This window comes from Seriola aureovittata, chromosome 2 (genome assembly GCF_021018895.1).
Source record: "Seriola aureovittata isolate HTS-2021-v1 ecotype China chromosome 2, ASM2101889v1, whole genome shotgun sequence".
NCBI classification, from domain to species: domain Eukaryota; kingdom Metazoa; phylum Chordata; class Actinopteri; order Carangiformes; family Carangidae; genus Seriola; species Seriola aureovittata.
Genome location: NC_079365.1, coordinates 9,583,046 through 9,599,842, shown reverse-complemented (window position 1 = coordinate 9,599,842; position 16,797 = coordinate 9,583,046). Strand labels below are relative to the sequence as shown.

General features: G+C 40.0%; 1 protein-coding gene across 4 annotated transcripts in view; it reads left to right on the top strand.

The window, feature by feature from the left end:
• slc2a9l2 (solute carrier family 2 member 9, like 2) overlaps positions 1 to 16,797 on the top strand; it is a 105,981-nt gene that overhangs the window by 75,170 nt on the left and 14,014 nt on the right. For all 4 annotated transcript variants that reach the window (XM_056387005.1, XM_056387023.1, XM_056386998.1 and 1 more), the window contains one exon: positions 12,839 to 12,966. In XM_056387005.1, the coding sequence (XP_056242980.1) occupies positions 12,839 to 12,966 (128 nt within the window). The remainder of the gene's footprint in view (positions 1 to 12,838; positions 12,967 to 16,797) is intronic.

The window sequence follows — 16,797 nt, the reverse complement described above, 5'->3', positions numbered from 1 at the left end:
TTAGAGCAAGATTTAATTAGAACAGCAAGAGAAACAAAGGCAGAAGTAAATGCTGTTGGGCTATGAGTGAGAGAAATGGTGTCTGTGCACCTGAATGTATTTGTATGTGAGTGTGTGTGGCTCTAATCATCGTTCTATCTACCACCTCATTTGGATAATGACTTGTTATTTATCTTATCTTAATTGTACACAGACATGCAATTGCTACTATTTAATATTCCTGTCTTACAGTACTGTATGTAGTTTGAATACTTTCTCATTTTGACTCACATGAGTATCTAGCATCTAGCACCTATTTTAATGTGCCACAATGACATTTAGCATAATAATGTAAATCATAATAATATAATAATCTACAGAATTCCCTGTAATTCTCAGTTGTCCCTCGGTTGATTGCATCCCACATATAAATGGGGCTTCCAGAGGAGCAGAGCCTGATGCTGATTGTTGTTTTTTTTTTACCGGGTTACTCCCACAAATATTGTTGTACGTCCCAAGACTGATGTCTCCCGTGAGATGACTCATATAATATTCCCTCCATGTACACAGATCCCTGAGAGGAGTTTACTATAAAGCAGGAAACGATGTCTTCTTCACGTAGATCCTACAACTGTGACATTAATCTTGTGCCAGGAGCCTGTCCTCCACGGGGACGGATTTATTCTCCTCTGGGTCCTGAAACATTCGCTATGGAAGAGTAAACTGAAGATGCCCTCACTTCTAGATTCATCCCTCGCTCTGCTGCACCAGCTGTAGAACAAGGATTTTCTTTTGAGCGAAGGACAGACTGAGGGCTCTGATAGTATTTACTATCAGCTTTTACACAGCAGCAATGTCAAGAACTGCTGTCCCCTTCACCATGCTCATCCATTGAACATCTTAATAGTGACACTACAGTAAATTCACTAGACTCTACACTTAAGGGACAGCGGCAACCATGTGAGAAGAGCATGACATCACCTTGTCACAGCAACAAAGCACTAAAGCCATTTTCCCACGGGGTTTGGAATACTCACATGTAGCTGAACCGTGACCTTTCAAGACAAGCTAGTGTGGTGCGAATGATTTTTCCACAGCACCGCAAGGTAGATTTTCGGTGTGTTGGCTCTCGCAAACCACCGCTGACCCTGTCCTCAATCTAACCGGCTCACTGTGGTTGTTTCTTCTCACACCAACCCCCCCTGCAATATTTGAAACTAATCTGCTGAATAAATGGTGTAGAATATGTCCATATCTTGCTGTGAAGATACAGCACTGCTAACCATCCGTCCTGTCTGTGATAAAAAAAAAAACATTGAATTTCATGTAGGTGCTTTACAATAAAAGCCTTCCACTGCTTTACTGGTTGAAAGTAAAGCAGCAACAACAGGAAATGTTCAGTTTCCATTAACTGTAACCTAACACATCTCCAATACGGTAAACAGTAAAACAGTAAAGTGCGGGTGATATCTAACAGTAAAAACATCAATAAGAGTCATGTTAAACTTCAGACTACACTGATTTCGTTGCAAGTGATAAATCTACTGAGAACTAGACACAGAGATATGTGTTGATTGGTTTAGCACAGGAGGAGCCACTCGTGTGTGTGGACATCTGTCGACCCTGCTATCAAACCGCAGTAGCACAGGTTGCCATAGTGATGTCCTGCCATATATGTTCACGGCTTGGTGCGACTCAAGTGGGTTAAACGGTTCCTGTGAAAAAACGCCTCAAAAGTATCTGTTACATGTGATGTCTTTCAAGCTTTGATGAATAATTCTCTTCCATAGATGTTTTTGTCAGTCTGTTTGACATCTCAACCACTCGGGAAGCCACTGAGGCATCATTTATACTATATGTCAAACCATCAATATGTGAATGAATGTGTGTGAGTTTAGTGCTCCTCAGATCTTTCCACAGCTAGATACAGTCACCAGTGTCATCATGGATCCTTTTGTAAGGCTGGAGAACTGTAGAGCGACCCTGGCTTAACCTCCATTAAACAGAAGCAACCGTTTGGGCTTTGCAAACCTCTGGAAAATTAAATTTCAGCTGCACAAATGCTCTCAGTAACAAGAGGAATGATTGTTTTACACAGAGTGCAAAGGCTGAACTGGTATTTTCAGAAATTGCAATGCTGCTAAGCCATTGCCCCACTGCTGTTTAACCCTGACCCTCTACAGTCATTTATAGAAGAGTACACTTCTAAAGCGGCACAGTGACTGCAAGCTCCACGTGCGCGCAACATAAGTCCTCCAAACAGTCTCCGCTGACTTTCTGTGCCCATTCCCAGGCAACTTTGGTCATAATCTCACTGGATTTAAATCCTAGCCTTCGTCCCTCCCTCCACTGTCAACACCGCTGTCATGGATGTTGCTATCAGGATCTTCAAGGCAGCTCTTATTTTCTATCCCACAATGACCATCGCAAGGTGAAACAACCAGCATGATTAATCATCATATTTTCTGTCTCCACGGACTGCCGTGTAATGTTGCTTTCAATTAAAGCCACCACTTTTTTTGTCAAGACTCCTCTCCTCTCTCCACTGGTTTCCATCTGCAATCTATAGCCCAAGCTGTGAGAGCAAATGGGGACCTGGAGATCATGCTGCAGTGTTTTTCTTCAGTAAAGTGTTTTTCTGGTGTGGGCAGAATGTGAGCTTAACTCCCTGCAATTTTCTTCCACAGGCCTCTCGCCTTCTGTGTGTCAGACGACCTCAGAGAAAAGAGCATGAACTGAGCAGGTTCTAGGGAGTTTGTCGGGTGCTGTTGTTTAGCCTTTACGGTATTTTTCTCTCCCAGCACACCACTGGTTCATCAGGTTAATGATGGTGTGTCTATCACCATGGGAGTACAGAAACCATCTCTGTTATGTGAAGAATTAGTTCAGTAACTGTGGCAAATGAAAAGTATATTACAACTTCTCATTTCTGACCAAACCACACTGATTGACTCCTGCTCCAAACCAATCTGGCGCTGTCAGCTAAAAGCTGTTGTTTACATGCTTACATGCAATATTCAGCAGTTATAATACTTACCAAGTTCACCATATGAACATGTCAGCATGCTAACATTTGCTAATTAGCACAAAACACAAATTAATAATCCATCCAGTAGATGTTGAGATATTTCAGTGTGAACCAAATTTCTGACCCACATTGCCATCTCTAGTCACACTGTTAGTTTGGCTAAAAGATCCCAGGATTATCCACAATACACATGCACAAACATCCAAAAACTTCTGCTCTACCCTCTGCTTGATAAACCCCAGCCTTTGTCAGCCAAGCAAAGGAAAATGACAGAAATGTTAGATGCAATGGCTGGCAGTCAACCTAGCTTCCAGAGACAACAGCCTACTTCGGCCACAAGAGAGCAGTAAATTACAGGATGAATGCCAACAGGCAAAATCAGATCCTTTATAGGACAGAACGCTATCCTGAAATGTAAGGAGAGATAATGCTTCCATTTCGTTATTGTTCTAATTTATGTCTATTTTTAGCTTTAATTGGTCAAACACTGCCAGCCCTGATGGCACGCCACCGACTTCAGTGATGTGATAAATCATTCAAACATACATTCAACACAGATCGGTTTTACTAATACAACTAATACATTTTAAAGCATCTTTAAAAGGTGCTTTTCTTTGCTGCTGTTACATGTCCAGTTTACTCTGACAGCTGGGCACATTGCAGTATGAGGTGACATGTTGATGGCAGCTTGTTATATCAGCTCCACACATCCGCTGCAGCATCCGAATGCTAATAGATTTCCAGCAGCCGAGCGTGTCTCTCCAGTGAAAGACTTCTGCATAGGAAGAACTGACACTGATGGTGGATCTTAATGAAATTTTAAGACAAATGGAAGTCCACTCATCTTTACTTGTATACATGTATGTGCCAACACATTTTAGACACAGTTAATGTTCTTTAAAATGAGGACTGATTATATAGAACTGATTATTGCCTTCTATCTGAGCTAAGAGACAAAGACCTTTTCTGCAGCTGGAAGTTTTTTAAAAAGATGCTGTTCATTGTTAGCTTTACACTCAATAAAAATTAAAAAATATTTAATTTTGGACTTCTTAAAGCTAGTGCTCAGCAAGTGAAATACTGGTGCAACACAACCTAACCTGACGTACATGTTTCTGTATGAACATCCACGTGTTTGTCATTCTTTTCATGCTGCTGTGACAACGATGTTTCATGTGCTTGTGTGGGAGGGTAGTATTCTGCTGTTGTGACATGATTATCCCATTATATAATTAGTATTTATTTATAGCATGTGAATTGTTGTTAGATAATATCACAAGCATACTGTACATCTGTGAGCAGTGGAGCAAACCATATGAGTCACTACAAGGACAAAGGTTGTGGTTGTAGAAAAATCCTCCTAATTGGGAGACACAAATATGGATCATTTACCGCTGTTGTACCATATTGATAAAAATGTAATAATATATGTTTAGTATTTAAAAACTTGATTTATCATCCAAACTTTCTTCAGCCATGAAGTGAGATTGCTGGTACACTGATAAACTATACAGATGAGCTGGTTAAAACTCCTGTCAGAACCAATTGCGAGTGAAAAAAACAGTGGCCTCTGGTGCTGCCTTCTCACCGCTTTCCTGTCATCTGTGGCTCTCTGCCTGAGGCACAATAGATCAGGCTCCAGCACTGGTGGAGTGTGGCCAACCCCCCGAAAATGTGATGTCTCATGAGGTCAAACTGAAACAGAAGGCACTGAACTAAGTCTTGTCACAAATCCAAATCCTAAAGAATAGCTGTTTAATTTCTATTTTTAACTACTATTACTTCATTTTTAGTTCTGGTCCTCAGACCTTTTCATATCAGATATTTATATACAATCAATTGAATCTCTGTAATTATTACTCATTTGATGGTAAAATGAAAGTCAGACAGGTTCCTGAGTAGCAGGATTGATAAGTGTTGCAATGAACTGATTGTCAAAGTAGTTTCCAATATTGATTGTAGGATAAACGTTTGACCATTTGTATTTTTGTGATGTATACAGTATACTAGGGCTGGAAAATAAGGAAAAAAATTGTATCAAAATAATTTTGTTCATATCAGTTGATATCGATATATATCACAATATAAATCAAATCACTATTTCTGTCAAGCTTAAATGTTCCTTTTTACTCCTAAGGTAGGATGTGAAGATATCATAAGGTAAATTTTGGTTTAAAAATTATTTATTTTCGGTCAGAAGTTGAACATGACAAATATACTGTAGAACATTATACGACTGTATTTCAAATGAATTAAATAGGTATATATGATAATGTAAAATCTTAATTCTGAGCAATTAAAAGCTTGGTCTAAAACTGTAAAGTCTTGCATTGTGCGTGCTCTAGCGGATGGCACTGCCTCAGATGGTAAAAAAAAAATGAGTGGTATTAACTGTCTGTGGAAACATGCTTTTGACACAATTTGCAGTGCACATGCTCTGCCCTCTGTGCAACAAGCTAACCTGACGTGGCTATAAATCTATTCCAGCCACATGATTGGTTCGGCACAGCGTTATTCTCTCCGGTGGACTGTCAAAATGTCCTTAAAGTTTTAACTGTCCCTCTCCATTTGCCTGTATTTCGGGGTGCACATTAGAGTGGGCTGCGTGTGGGTTTACTGGCCACTCTCAACCAAGTCTGCACAGTCAGGGAGACAGGTACATGTAGTGGTGGCAAGAGTGGGGGATGAGCAACAAGAGCTTGAGGAATGTCGCCAAGAGAGGATAACTGCATCAGGTTTATAACCTTCTGACAGTTACTTCTTCTTCCCCTCATGTTGGACTGGCAGACTGGACACTACAGTGACTCACCATCACTTCTTGAAGTACAAAGTGGTATTATGAGGCAAGACACGCGTAGGCTAGCTGGTTAGCATGCTAACTTCAGTGGACATCTCTGCAACACAATACATAGATGTCATTGACATTAGATCAAAACTGTTATTTTTTAACATTCTGTTGATAATCTTAGTTAATTTTTGAGTGTTTCAATAGTTTAAATACTCAGCTATTGCCCCTTCAATTAGCTTGACTCTTGACCCTTTGACTGAATGTACACTAATCAGTGAGCCTCCTTCATATTTGGCTGGAAGGGAAACTTGCAAACTTTGGCTCTCAGCAAGCATATGCTGGCCAAATAATATACATAGCCTAATTAGTGTACAGTCCCCGGTCACACCCCAGCCATTTGAGACATGAACTGTGCTGAAAGGCTATAAAGATAAATTCGGCTTGACATGGAAACTGCTGTGGCAACAAGTGCACTCATTAGCCCTCTCAAATCCATAAGTTGTGAGGCTGGAAATACCTTCACAACATCATGGATCATGACTGAGTGAAATATGACAAATAGAGTTTGCACTCACATAGATTTTTAAGGCCAGCAGGGGCCTGATTTATCAGTTTTTACCAAAATAAATAAATAAAATAAAAAACTTTTATAAAATAAAAAACCTTTTTCTCTTCTATCCATCTTTCTCTCTTATACACATAAGCTCCACAAATTATTAGGTGCACAACTCCCTGGAAAACACCATTTTGTACTGAGCGGATTATCTTGGAACAGATCTAAACTGAACACCCACACACACCCATACACACACCCACACACACGCATACACACACATACACACACACGCACACACGCACATACACACACACGCACATACACACACACACAAAATGCCTGTGTTGGCTAGCCGCCCCACCCTCCCTGCATCATGTGTGAAGCAGATTTGTCCTTTCCTGGGAGAAGTGAAATCAGTGTTGCTGTGACTGCACCCAAACGAAGATAAAAAATCTCTTCCTAATGTTTCCTGTTGATTGCTTGTCCTGGTTTTGTCATATGACATTTACATTGATTAAAGTTGCATATTGTTTTTTTTAAGTATATTTTTGGGGGCTTTTATTGGACAGGATAGTAGAGAGAGACATGCAGCAAAGGCTGTCCGATGCAGGACTCGAACCAGGGCCAACTGCAGCGAGGACTGTAGCCTCTACACATAGGGCGCCTACTTAGACCACTTCGCCACACGACACCCATGCATATCCTTTTTTAGAGGGATTCCTAACAGTAAAGAGAAGCAGGACTTGCCAACTAACACCTCACAGATAGTGGCTGTGCCAATGCACTTTGTTAGTTCATGTAGTCATCAGTTGTATTGTATTTGGTGTCATTTGTATTCAGTGTTGAAAATGACCAGTAGAGCAGTACTGTACAGTTGTGGATGACAACTGCAGCTCTCCTTTGATAGATTTATTTTGGTGACAAAATGATTTTTCTCTGTTTAGGCCACACGTTTTAGTCTCACACAAGGCATTAACATGTGTATCTTGGCAACAGTGTACAGCATGGATAAGGAAAACCACATAAATTCAAGGTATAAATGCACATAGATAAGATTAGATCAGGTACTCTGTACTCTGTACTGCATCTTGACAGGGACTAAACATACAGACCACATGTTAATACCAGGTGTAAACGGGGCCCTAGTGTGGGCGTGGAAAACTGAACTTCTTAACATGAGGCCATTTAAGGTTACTGAGGTCCAGACGTTGGTATTTATTCTGAGGTGTATATAATAAAAGCCATGAAAAAAACACTTGTTTGGTGCTGAAAAGGTATTGTACAACACCAAGACAACCAATGTCTTTGTTGTGGTGTGTGTGGTGGATACAGTAAATGATCTCGTCAATACTACAGAATATTTACTCAGCACAGTGATTATGTCGACAAACCAGAAAGGCTGCAGAACTCACTGAAGCTCTACTGCGTGTAGTTCAATGTCTTTTCATCCTCAGACATCATGTGATCAATAGCTCCTGTGCAGTAAAACAGTGGCCGTCCATCATGATGCTGGCTAGTTAGTTTCACTTGAGTGAATTAGTTAGTTTCACTTGAGTGAATTAACTAGCTCTCTAACATTAATTCCATCCTGATCAGACTGATAAACTTTCAGTTAAAGTGGAAATGATTTTCTTTTAATTCAGTTTGAGATGAGGAGATAAAGACAGAGAGAAGGTGATGGAGATGAGAGGGGGAGAACAGGTACACAGAAAAAAAGTGAAATCTAAGTAAGATGTAACATCTTAAATCAAAGCAATACATGCTTGTTTTTGTCTGACAAGATATTTCTCCTCTCCAGGCAGTTTTTTATGGCAGAGCATTTCACTTGTTTCAAGCTTATTTCTACTTTTCTGTTTTCTTGGCAGATCATTTTACTTATTTTAAGTAACATTTCCCCCCATTATATTGCTGTTTTTCTTGTTTTTGAGAGCTGAGTTTTTGCAGTGCCCAGAATAGGATTAGCATTATGTCCCTGTGCCGTTGAACACAAAAACCAACTGACCTGATCATATTCAAACAATGTAGTCCTAATTACCACAGAGATTTACAGCATGTTCTTTGGCAATTACAGTGGAAGCTATAGACTCTGTTTAACAACAACAGAAACCTAGCATAATTGTATTGTCATAATATACAGTAGTCTTATTGTATAATGATATTATTGTATTTTTCTTATGTTGCTGTAATGTGTGAGACACTTTTCTATAATTTCCACTGACAAAGTCTTTTCGTGTACCATGCCCTCGAACCCCCCTAGCAAGCTCAGACCTTGGTCAGACCTGTCAGCTTTTTCTGTATTAAACCTGACCACAGTCTTTTCCTCACCTTGACCTTGAGTGCTGGGAGCGCCTGCACATAACCATAAAAAAGTGTGATTAGATAAGATCAGATATTTTGGTTTAAAACAAATAGGTTGTCTGTGAAAATTTTACTGATGCGTTCGGTATCCACATATTTACTTGTTGAATAAAATACATAACCAACATTTCCTCATTACATTAATAGAGAACATAATCCAGGCGCAATTATATTTCCTACAGAATGTATTTTCTGTAGCAGATTATTAATTTCTAGGTGACAGGGTTGTATAATCAGATTTAGATCTCCACCAATTTTTTTTAATCCCTTTTGCCTCTGAGGTAATCAGCGCTATTTTGACCATTACTGCTGGTCCATGATTGTAATTTAAATATATTTAATATGACGCATATCTCTCATCTTTATCAGCAAGAACTTAACCATCATGCAATGAGAAATATTGCACCCCCTCTTTTTGCGGAGCAATAAGATCCTTTAATAGGATTGTTTAATCCACATTCGCATTAAGTCAGGCTACCTTAATGTATGTCATCAGAGGAAAAATGAAAAAAATATACTATATATTTATGTTTTTACACAACTTGTTAAATCTTAAACAGACAACTCCCTCTGTCAGATTAAAACAAACATGGCTGTGTTTGAAGGAGCCCCAAAACTGACAAAATGTCAAAAATATTACTGAATACATCAATGAACATGATTGAATGGAGTGTAAAAAGAAATATAAAATGTTATACTTTTCCTAACTCTTAAATCAATTGGTTCAAAAAAAGTAAAGACTATAATTATTTAATTGTGAGTAATGTATATAATGTGAACCTGGAATTGAGCCCAAACTACAGAAACATCATAACAATCTGATGCTCTTTTAAAAAATTCATAATTACATGCATGTTTATGCAGCAGCAGGGGGTAAAGGGATAGGAATGAGGGTAGGGGGTTGTCAGGAAGGATAAGGGAGATGGGGGAGGTGGGGAGATTGGTATGGAGAAAGAGAGTGAGGGAGTTCAGCTGTAGTGGAGCACAGTTCAAGTGATCCTGAGGAGCTGCAGTAACCAGGCTGTGTCCATACTATTCCTCACTAGATGATGGTTTTAAAACACAATTTTGTTGTGTACAAACCAAAAGAGGAGAAAAAAGAAGAGATTGGACATTTTCATATTGCTTTGGCATTTCACTGTGGTTTTCAGAAATGTTCAAGAGCTTTTTGGCATTTCTCTCCTTACTGAGGATGCTCTCTCAGGGGAGCCCGAGCACCTGCACTTCTTGTCAATGGCCATTAATTTGATTTAAAAGTTTTGGCTGATGACTGGTCTCTCATATGCACATGATTGCTGTGTGCAATCTGGCCAACACTGTGCATGCACAAACACACCCACAGAGTCACTTTTAATCAGCTGGCTACATTTGTTAAACAGCAAGGCAGCTTATTCAAATAATAGGATGGTTTATTATCAGAAACAATTAAATCTAAGAGGATGCTGGGGGCTAATGTGAGCCATTCCTCCCTTTATTCAGCTCTAAATGGTTTGTAGCTCATTAAGTGTCTTCTCAGAGACAACTAACAGCCCACTCTGAGGATAAAATGTAACATCCACAGATTTAGAGGAATACAGTATGTAGTTCTGTAACCTAATTTGATGCTTTTGTTGTTCTTTCAGATGGTAAAAGATGCTTTACTGCCCACTTTGAAGTACATAATATTACACAACTACTGTCTGAAGTCATTTATAAACTGTAACTATAAGATGGTGTTTGGGGGAGCTTTTTTCTGGGGCTCTGTGTGTGGCTGTGAATATATATATATATATATATATATATATATATATATATATATATATATAGCAAAACCAATAGCAAATAAACCGAATAGCAAAACAGCCTACACACAAATGCATGTGGCTACACTACATGTGTAGCAAGCTCCCTGAAACTGCTTACATACACCATTTCACAGCATGCCTTGCCCTGTACACTGAACACTATCCACACACCTATACCAATATTCTGTTTAGCCACAGCTCATTCAAAAGCATAACGATAACACATAGTCTAGATAAGACATTACTAATAATGATATTATCAAAAGTGTGTGGCTGTGAATGATAATGTTTCTTTGGATCTCTTTGTGTCTCTTTATCTTGTTGTGTGATTGCGTTTCTGAAATATCTCTGTTCATGTGTGCATTCAGACTTTGAAATGAACATTGTAATCAGTCACATGGTTAAGTTAATCTGTATTACATTATGGACCCCTAAACATGTTTTCTTTACACGGCTGCACAATATACTGTACTGTACACACACCCTCCACACATCACTGCAACCTCCATCTGTCCCCACAACTCCAAACTGGAGAATCTGGTTCCATCGTGTTGGAAGCTTTTTCTCGCTTATTGTCTGCAGCAGGGCTTCATGCAAGAATGCCTATTGGCTCACACTTGATGAAATATGGATGAAAATGTCACTGTCCATTACATTTTCAACAGTGGCATTTCTCCTGCATCCACAAACAAGGGGGCAGAGACTTTTGCAGATCCTGTCTACAGGGTGTATTTTGGACAAAGACTGGAACTGCATTTTTTTTTCAGCACAAACAGAGTCAGACCCGTGTTGTTAGACAACACAAGTCTAAGTCAGTGGGGTTTTTTTTCCGCTCAGGTCATTAAAGCTGGCTGTTAATCTCTAACAAGGATGTGCCTCATCCCTGCGACAGGAATTGATTTTTCTTTCTTTGGGTAGGGAGAAAACGCTTTCTCATTTCAATAGACCAAAAATGTTTGTTTCGCACCATTAAACATGTCAGTGAGCTGTACAGTAGCTTCAGCCCACAGCGTTTTCTACTGCACTGTTGGGAGATGTTGACTTTTTTTTGTGTAATTTCTCACAGACAACGTCATCATTAAACCGATGTCACATATCATGAATTAAAAAATAGTGAATGTGCTTTTTGGACAGAAGGACACAGTCAGTGGTGAATATGACTTGACATTCAGTGTGTCTGTTAACTGCTGCTCATGTTGTTTTGATCTAAAATCTCCAGGAAAAGAAATCGACAAGCAGCAAAGACAGTAAATTGAGCAGTCAAGGTTTTTGATGTAAAAGTTTCTTTTTTCTTTCTTTTTTGTTTTTTTGTTTTTTGCATTAACAGTGTTGGCTGACTGAGCAAACAAACAGCTTTTGGCTGGGTGGGAAACTCTCCTCTAATTGAATCATTTGTACAAACAATGTGTTGGGGGAAAAACAAATCTCATCATAACATGTATCACTGAAGAAAAAAACAAACAAAAAAACACCCAGTCACTAATCCTGAAAACACACTCTCCGGTTGAGCAACAGTGCCATAATCTCTCAAATATTACTTCCCTCTTACTCTCTCTTCCACATTCCTCTCAGACCTCTAAAAAGCTTTCCAATAATTACTGCTGCTGGAGATTGAATTGAAATGGCGGAATTGGCTTAGAATATTGTTTCCTCTGCACTGATGGTGAAGTAAAGTGTCTCTGAACCTTTATAAGCTCTATTGTCTGTTGTCAGTGGCATTTGTCATATAAGTCAAACAAAAATAACCTGGACTGTTAAATTGTGTATGTCCTGTGTTCGGTTGAGACATGGCTCCTGTATTTATATGTTGTGAAATAATGAGGTTATTGTAAAAAATAAATGTCTATATGCAGATTTACTGGGAAGGAGGGAAGATGGGACATAAATCCACCTTTTTTTTTTTTTTTAACTAGACAGCAATATAAGACAAACTCTGTAGCAGCAGCATCCGTACTCTCTACTGAGTTGGCAGCAGTCAGTCAGGATGGATCACTGCCTTTTACATTTGAAGTCAGTGTGCCAGCTGTTTAGATTTCAGCCTCCAAGTTTGAAACCACCAAAGCCTCCTAATGTCAACATCTGCTGTTGCCGGTTCGGAAACATTGGTTGCACATTGCACACTGAGCCAGATGAGCTTCTGACTTTCAACAAGGGGGCCGCCACCTTAAAAGGAATCAACTGTGATTGTGCCTGTTAAGTTGATCCTGTAGTGAACAAAACATCAAGTTTTTCCACTTTATGAAGTTTGTAAGCTCCGGATGCCGCTCAGAGCAAAGCTGCGTGTTTCTGTTGCTTGCTGCATGTAGTCTGTTGTAACTCGGCGTCTCTCTTTTCTCCTCTGTCAGGTGGCATCCCCTTCGTCCTGACCGGGGAACTGTTTGAACAGTCCTACCGACCTGCCGCCTTCATGATCGCTGGCACCGTGAATTGGCTGTCCAACTTTGCCGTGGGCCTCCTGTTCCCATTCATTCAGGTGAGCTACATCATTTAAATGTGTACACGTGTACACGTTTTATTAGGGGATCAAGTTGTTGGAGCTGAATCCGCCACAACGTTCGTAGAGATGCTTCAAATAAACAAGTGACACTTTTCTAAAATAAAGCGTTAGACACACACAGTAAGTCACTGGCTGATTGTCAGCTAAACCAAACCAACACCAACTGTGTTCGTCACTTTAGCCTTCACAGTCCATTAAAGTTGTCAGCTCCTCATTAATCCCTGCAGTGGCTGCCTGCCACATCATGCTGTCAAGTGGTGGTGCTGCCTGCTCTCCAGCAGCACCAGCACCTCCTCCTCTCTGGACTCATCAATCAACATACTTGTGATGTGATGTTTCTGTAGTCCTATCACATATCGTTATCTTTTTCATATACTACTCACAGGCAACTACTGAGCTCTAATGGTTGCTCTTGGAAGGGTCAGTGATCCCTGCAATTTACAAGATTTTCACAATAATGGTTTCAATTTAACGATGAGAGAGTGTCTGACTGAACGTGAGCTGCACTTCTTGTTCCTTTGTAGTGAGTTGAACATCAGTCCTGGGTTATACAAACAAGTTGTTTCAGACCTTCACTTTATCATTTTCTTTAATTTTAGTGGAAATAGAAAAGATGATGATGGCAGAACAAAACTATTGGCAGCCACTCCAGCGACTTCTGCAGGGTAGCTTTCATCATGCTGCTCTTGTGTTTTTCATCTTAATACGAGACAGACAGTCTTCAGTGCCAGTGTCATCACCACCTTGGTAGGAGAGCAGTCAGAAACCGCCATTAAGCCACGAAGGGTGTTCCACAGGGCTTTTGCTTTCATTACTCAACCCCGAGTATGAGATAGTGTTTATTTCCCCTGTCTGTATGCGATTTTAACTTCATAACTACGAGAGAGGGGTTGTAAAAGATATTGTCAAGGGAACTCCACCCAATTTATACATTAAGTTCAGTTTACTTGTCATGAGAAGTACGATTCAGCCTGGGGATGTCTTCAAGGTTTTTTTCTTTGGCTTTGCTTTGAGAATTAAAGAAAAAAGTCATCACCAAAAAACTGGAGTTATGATGTTTGACTGGGCATTTATGAGGCCTAATGAGGGAAAGTATAACATAAGAAATGAAGAATCAAGTGTTTTTATATCTTGACCCACTTACACTTTAAATGTGATATTGTAAAGTAGCCCTCAAGACTGCACCCCCACCCCACCCCCATCCCTTTTGATGCTGTGAGCCCTGTCAAAATGCCTTTTAGTGCCCAGCAGTGTTGTGGCTGAACACATCCAGTGAGGACAGACTGCTGCTGCTGCCGTGCTGCTGACGTGCTGCTTTTGCTGCTCGGCCCTTGTAAACAACCTGTAATGGGTGAAATGTGAGACATGACAGGAATGCTGAATATATACCCTGAGACACAGAAGCACTTTCACAGCCTCACATGAGCTGTAGTAATAGGTGGCCAACAAGATGAAAGAAAGTAACTTATTGTTGTTTTATTTATTTAAATAAGGAGTCAGTAAAGAGGAAGATTCCTGTCCAACTGGACAGAGAAGCCCATTAACATGTCGTTAGCTTTTCAAACTGAGCTGAGAAAAAAAAAACCCTCTACAATATGAACTATGAAAACTAGTGGTGCAGTGGCTAAGATGGAAGTCTCTACTGCAGAATCCCTTTATGTATTTTTTCTGGTATTGGTAAAAGAAAGTTCAAAACAGTCACTTAATCCTAGAGTATCTTTGAAGTGCATCATATGAGACCCAAGAGACCTCCACTTTAAGGAGAATGAATGTGCTTTTTAAGAGTGGAGTAAAAAGCAAAAATACAACAGTTTCAGACTGAAGATCCTATTAATGTCTGAAATTGGAATGTTTTTTCCTGGAAACTGCAAAGGTCCTCTTTCAATTTCTAAAACCTGACTATTGCTCCGAGCGGCTCCACATCACTGCCTCCTCTCATCTTACCTCCTTTGTCTCTTTGCCCTCTGTGTCTCTCCCTCTCTTTCTCTGGCCTCACAGTCTGTTTTTTTCTTTCCATTATTCTTACCTCCACTCTTTTGTTCTTTACTTCAACTTCAAAAAGTGTTTTTCACTTCACAGCCTCCAAACCGAAGCACCCTCCTATGAGTACACTGTGCTGTACAGTTTAGTTTAGGGTTTAGTGGTGTTAGACGATATTGCCTGGTACCTGGTATTGGCCACTTGATGGATTAGTTGTGTTATGCTGAGATTCAAGTTGAGTTTGGTGTATTGTTTTATGTTGCATTTCAAAAACCTTATGACTAATATACTGCAGTAGCCGCAAGTTTTCAAGTCTCTTATAAGTTTTTCATCCAACACATATACAATACTCCATTTCACCAATACCAAATGACACCTCACAGCGTTTTGTTCAGGAACTATTTCTCAACATCAGTTCTTCAGGTTTGTGCTGTTGTGGGCAAAACTGATTTTTCTGCATTCAGTGTCTCCGTTTCTGCTCTCTTTGTGTTCATCCTGATCTGTCTGGGAAGATTTTTCCACAGTTTTCCAACAGTTCCTGTTGATGAGTGTGTTGGTAATATATTAGTAACACATTATCTTAGAGTAGTGGATACTGTAGCTGTGCCACTGATACTGAGAGATGTCTGCTGTAGTGTACTGTCTTTCCACTCGCTCTACAGGACTCATCCCCACCTCCAGGTGAATGTACTGGGCCTTTGACTCTGTCTTCTTATCCCATTAATTGTCCCCAGGCCTCTGCTGCCTGCTCGCATTTCACTGATGTGACAATACATTAGGAAGCGCTCAGATTCACACAGAGAAAAAAGACATAGCTGACAGCTTTGTCCAAAGCACTTTTAGTATATTCAGTGCTTTCTCATAGTCTTGTCACAGCATGTACAGTATAAAAGCTAGTTTACTCTGGCAAACACTTTAAAAAAGGACAAACTAGTCTGTACGTGCATGGGACTGCTGTCTTGTTTAAATTAGTTCCATATCTGAGTTAATTCATTGTCTGTTGGAAACCTGACTATCAAGACACACACCAGGAAATCTGCTGTGTAACAAGGCCTGTGCTTACACCAATAAGCCAAACCAGTATCCTCCACAAACCAGTGGGAGAAGCACTGACAAGAACATTTTTTATTTTTTATTTTTTGGTATTGCAGCATAAGCAGCTGCTTACTCACCAGTCTAGAAGAAACGTTGCACGTTCAGCATCAAACTTACTTGGAAAGGAACGCCAATGTTAACACTATGTTGTAATGTTTCTTCTACTGATGTTAGCATGCTGCTAGTCCCGCCCGTTCCAATCCTCCAATCGGCCCTGAAGATGTGGCACTGCTCAGAGGATGTATTATAACCTCTTGTATCACAAAGACAGTGATGGCTGAAGCTCTTGTCAAGTGCCAATCACCACCACCTGCTCCTAGCAAGAAAGCTTTTTTGGCGACAGTAAACTTGCAAATAGCCCCTTCAAGAAGAATGTGGAGACGCGTGGAGCACCACCCGTTCTACTGACCTGCAGAGATGGGATGAACAGCTCTGAGACACACTGGTGGTCTGACAGGGTCTGTCACACACATGCATATGAACTTTCTCAAAAGGACTTTAACAAAGGGTGTCTGGGTGTCTGATCTCAGGTCAGTACTAGTGGCATATGAATATGAGTCTGTGACATGCATGAAACAGCACAACAGAAGGCGCAGACACAGTATATGGCTACTGATAAAATTGTTATGACAGACTGATACAGCTGTCCCATAAGCCTTTGTTATTGGAGAAGTGTATTCCTTCGTTTGTCATGTCCCAAATAAATCATCAGAACAATAATTTTGCATGCCA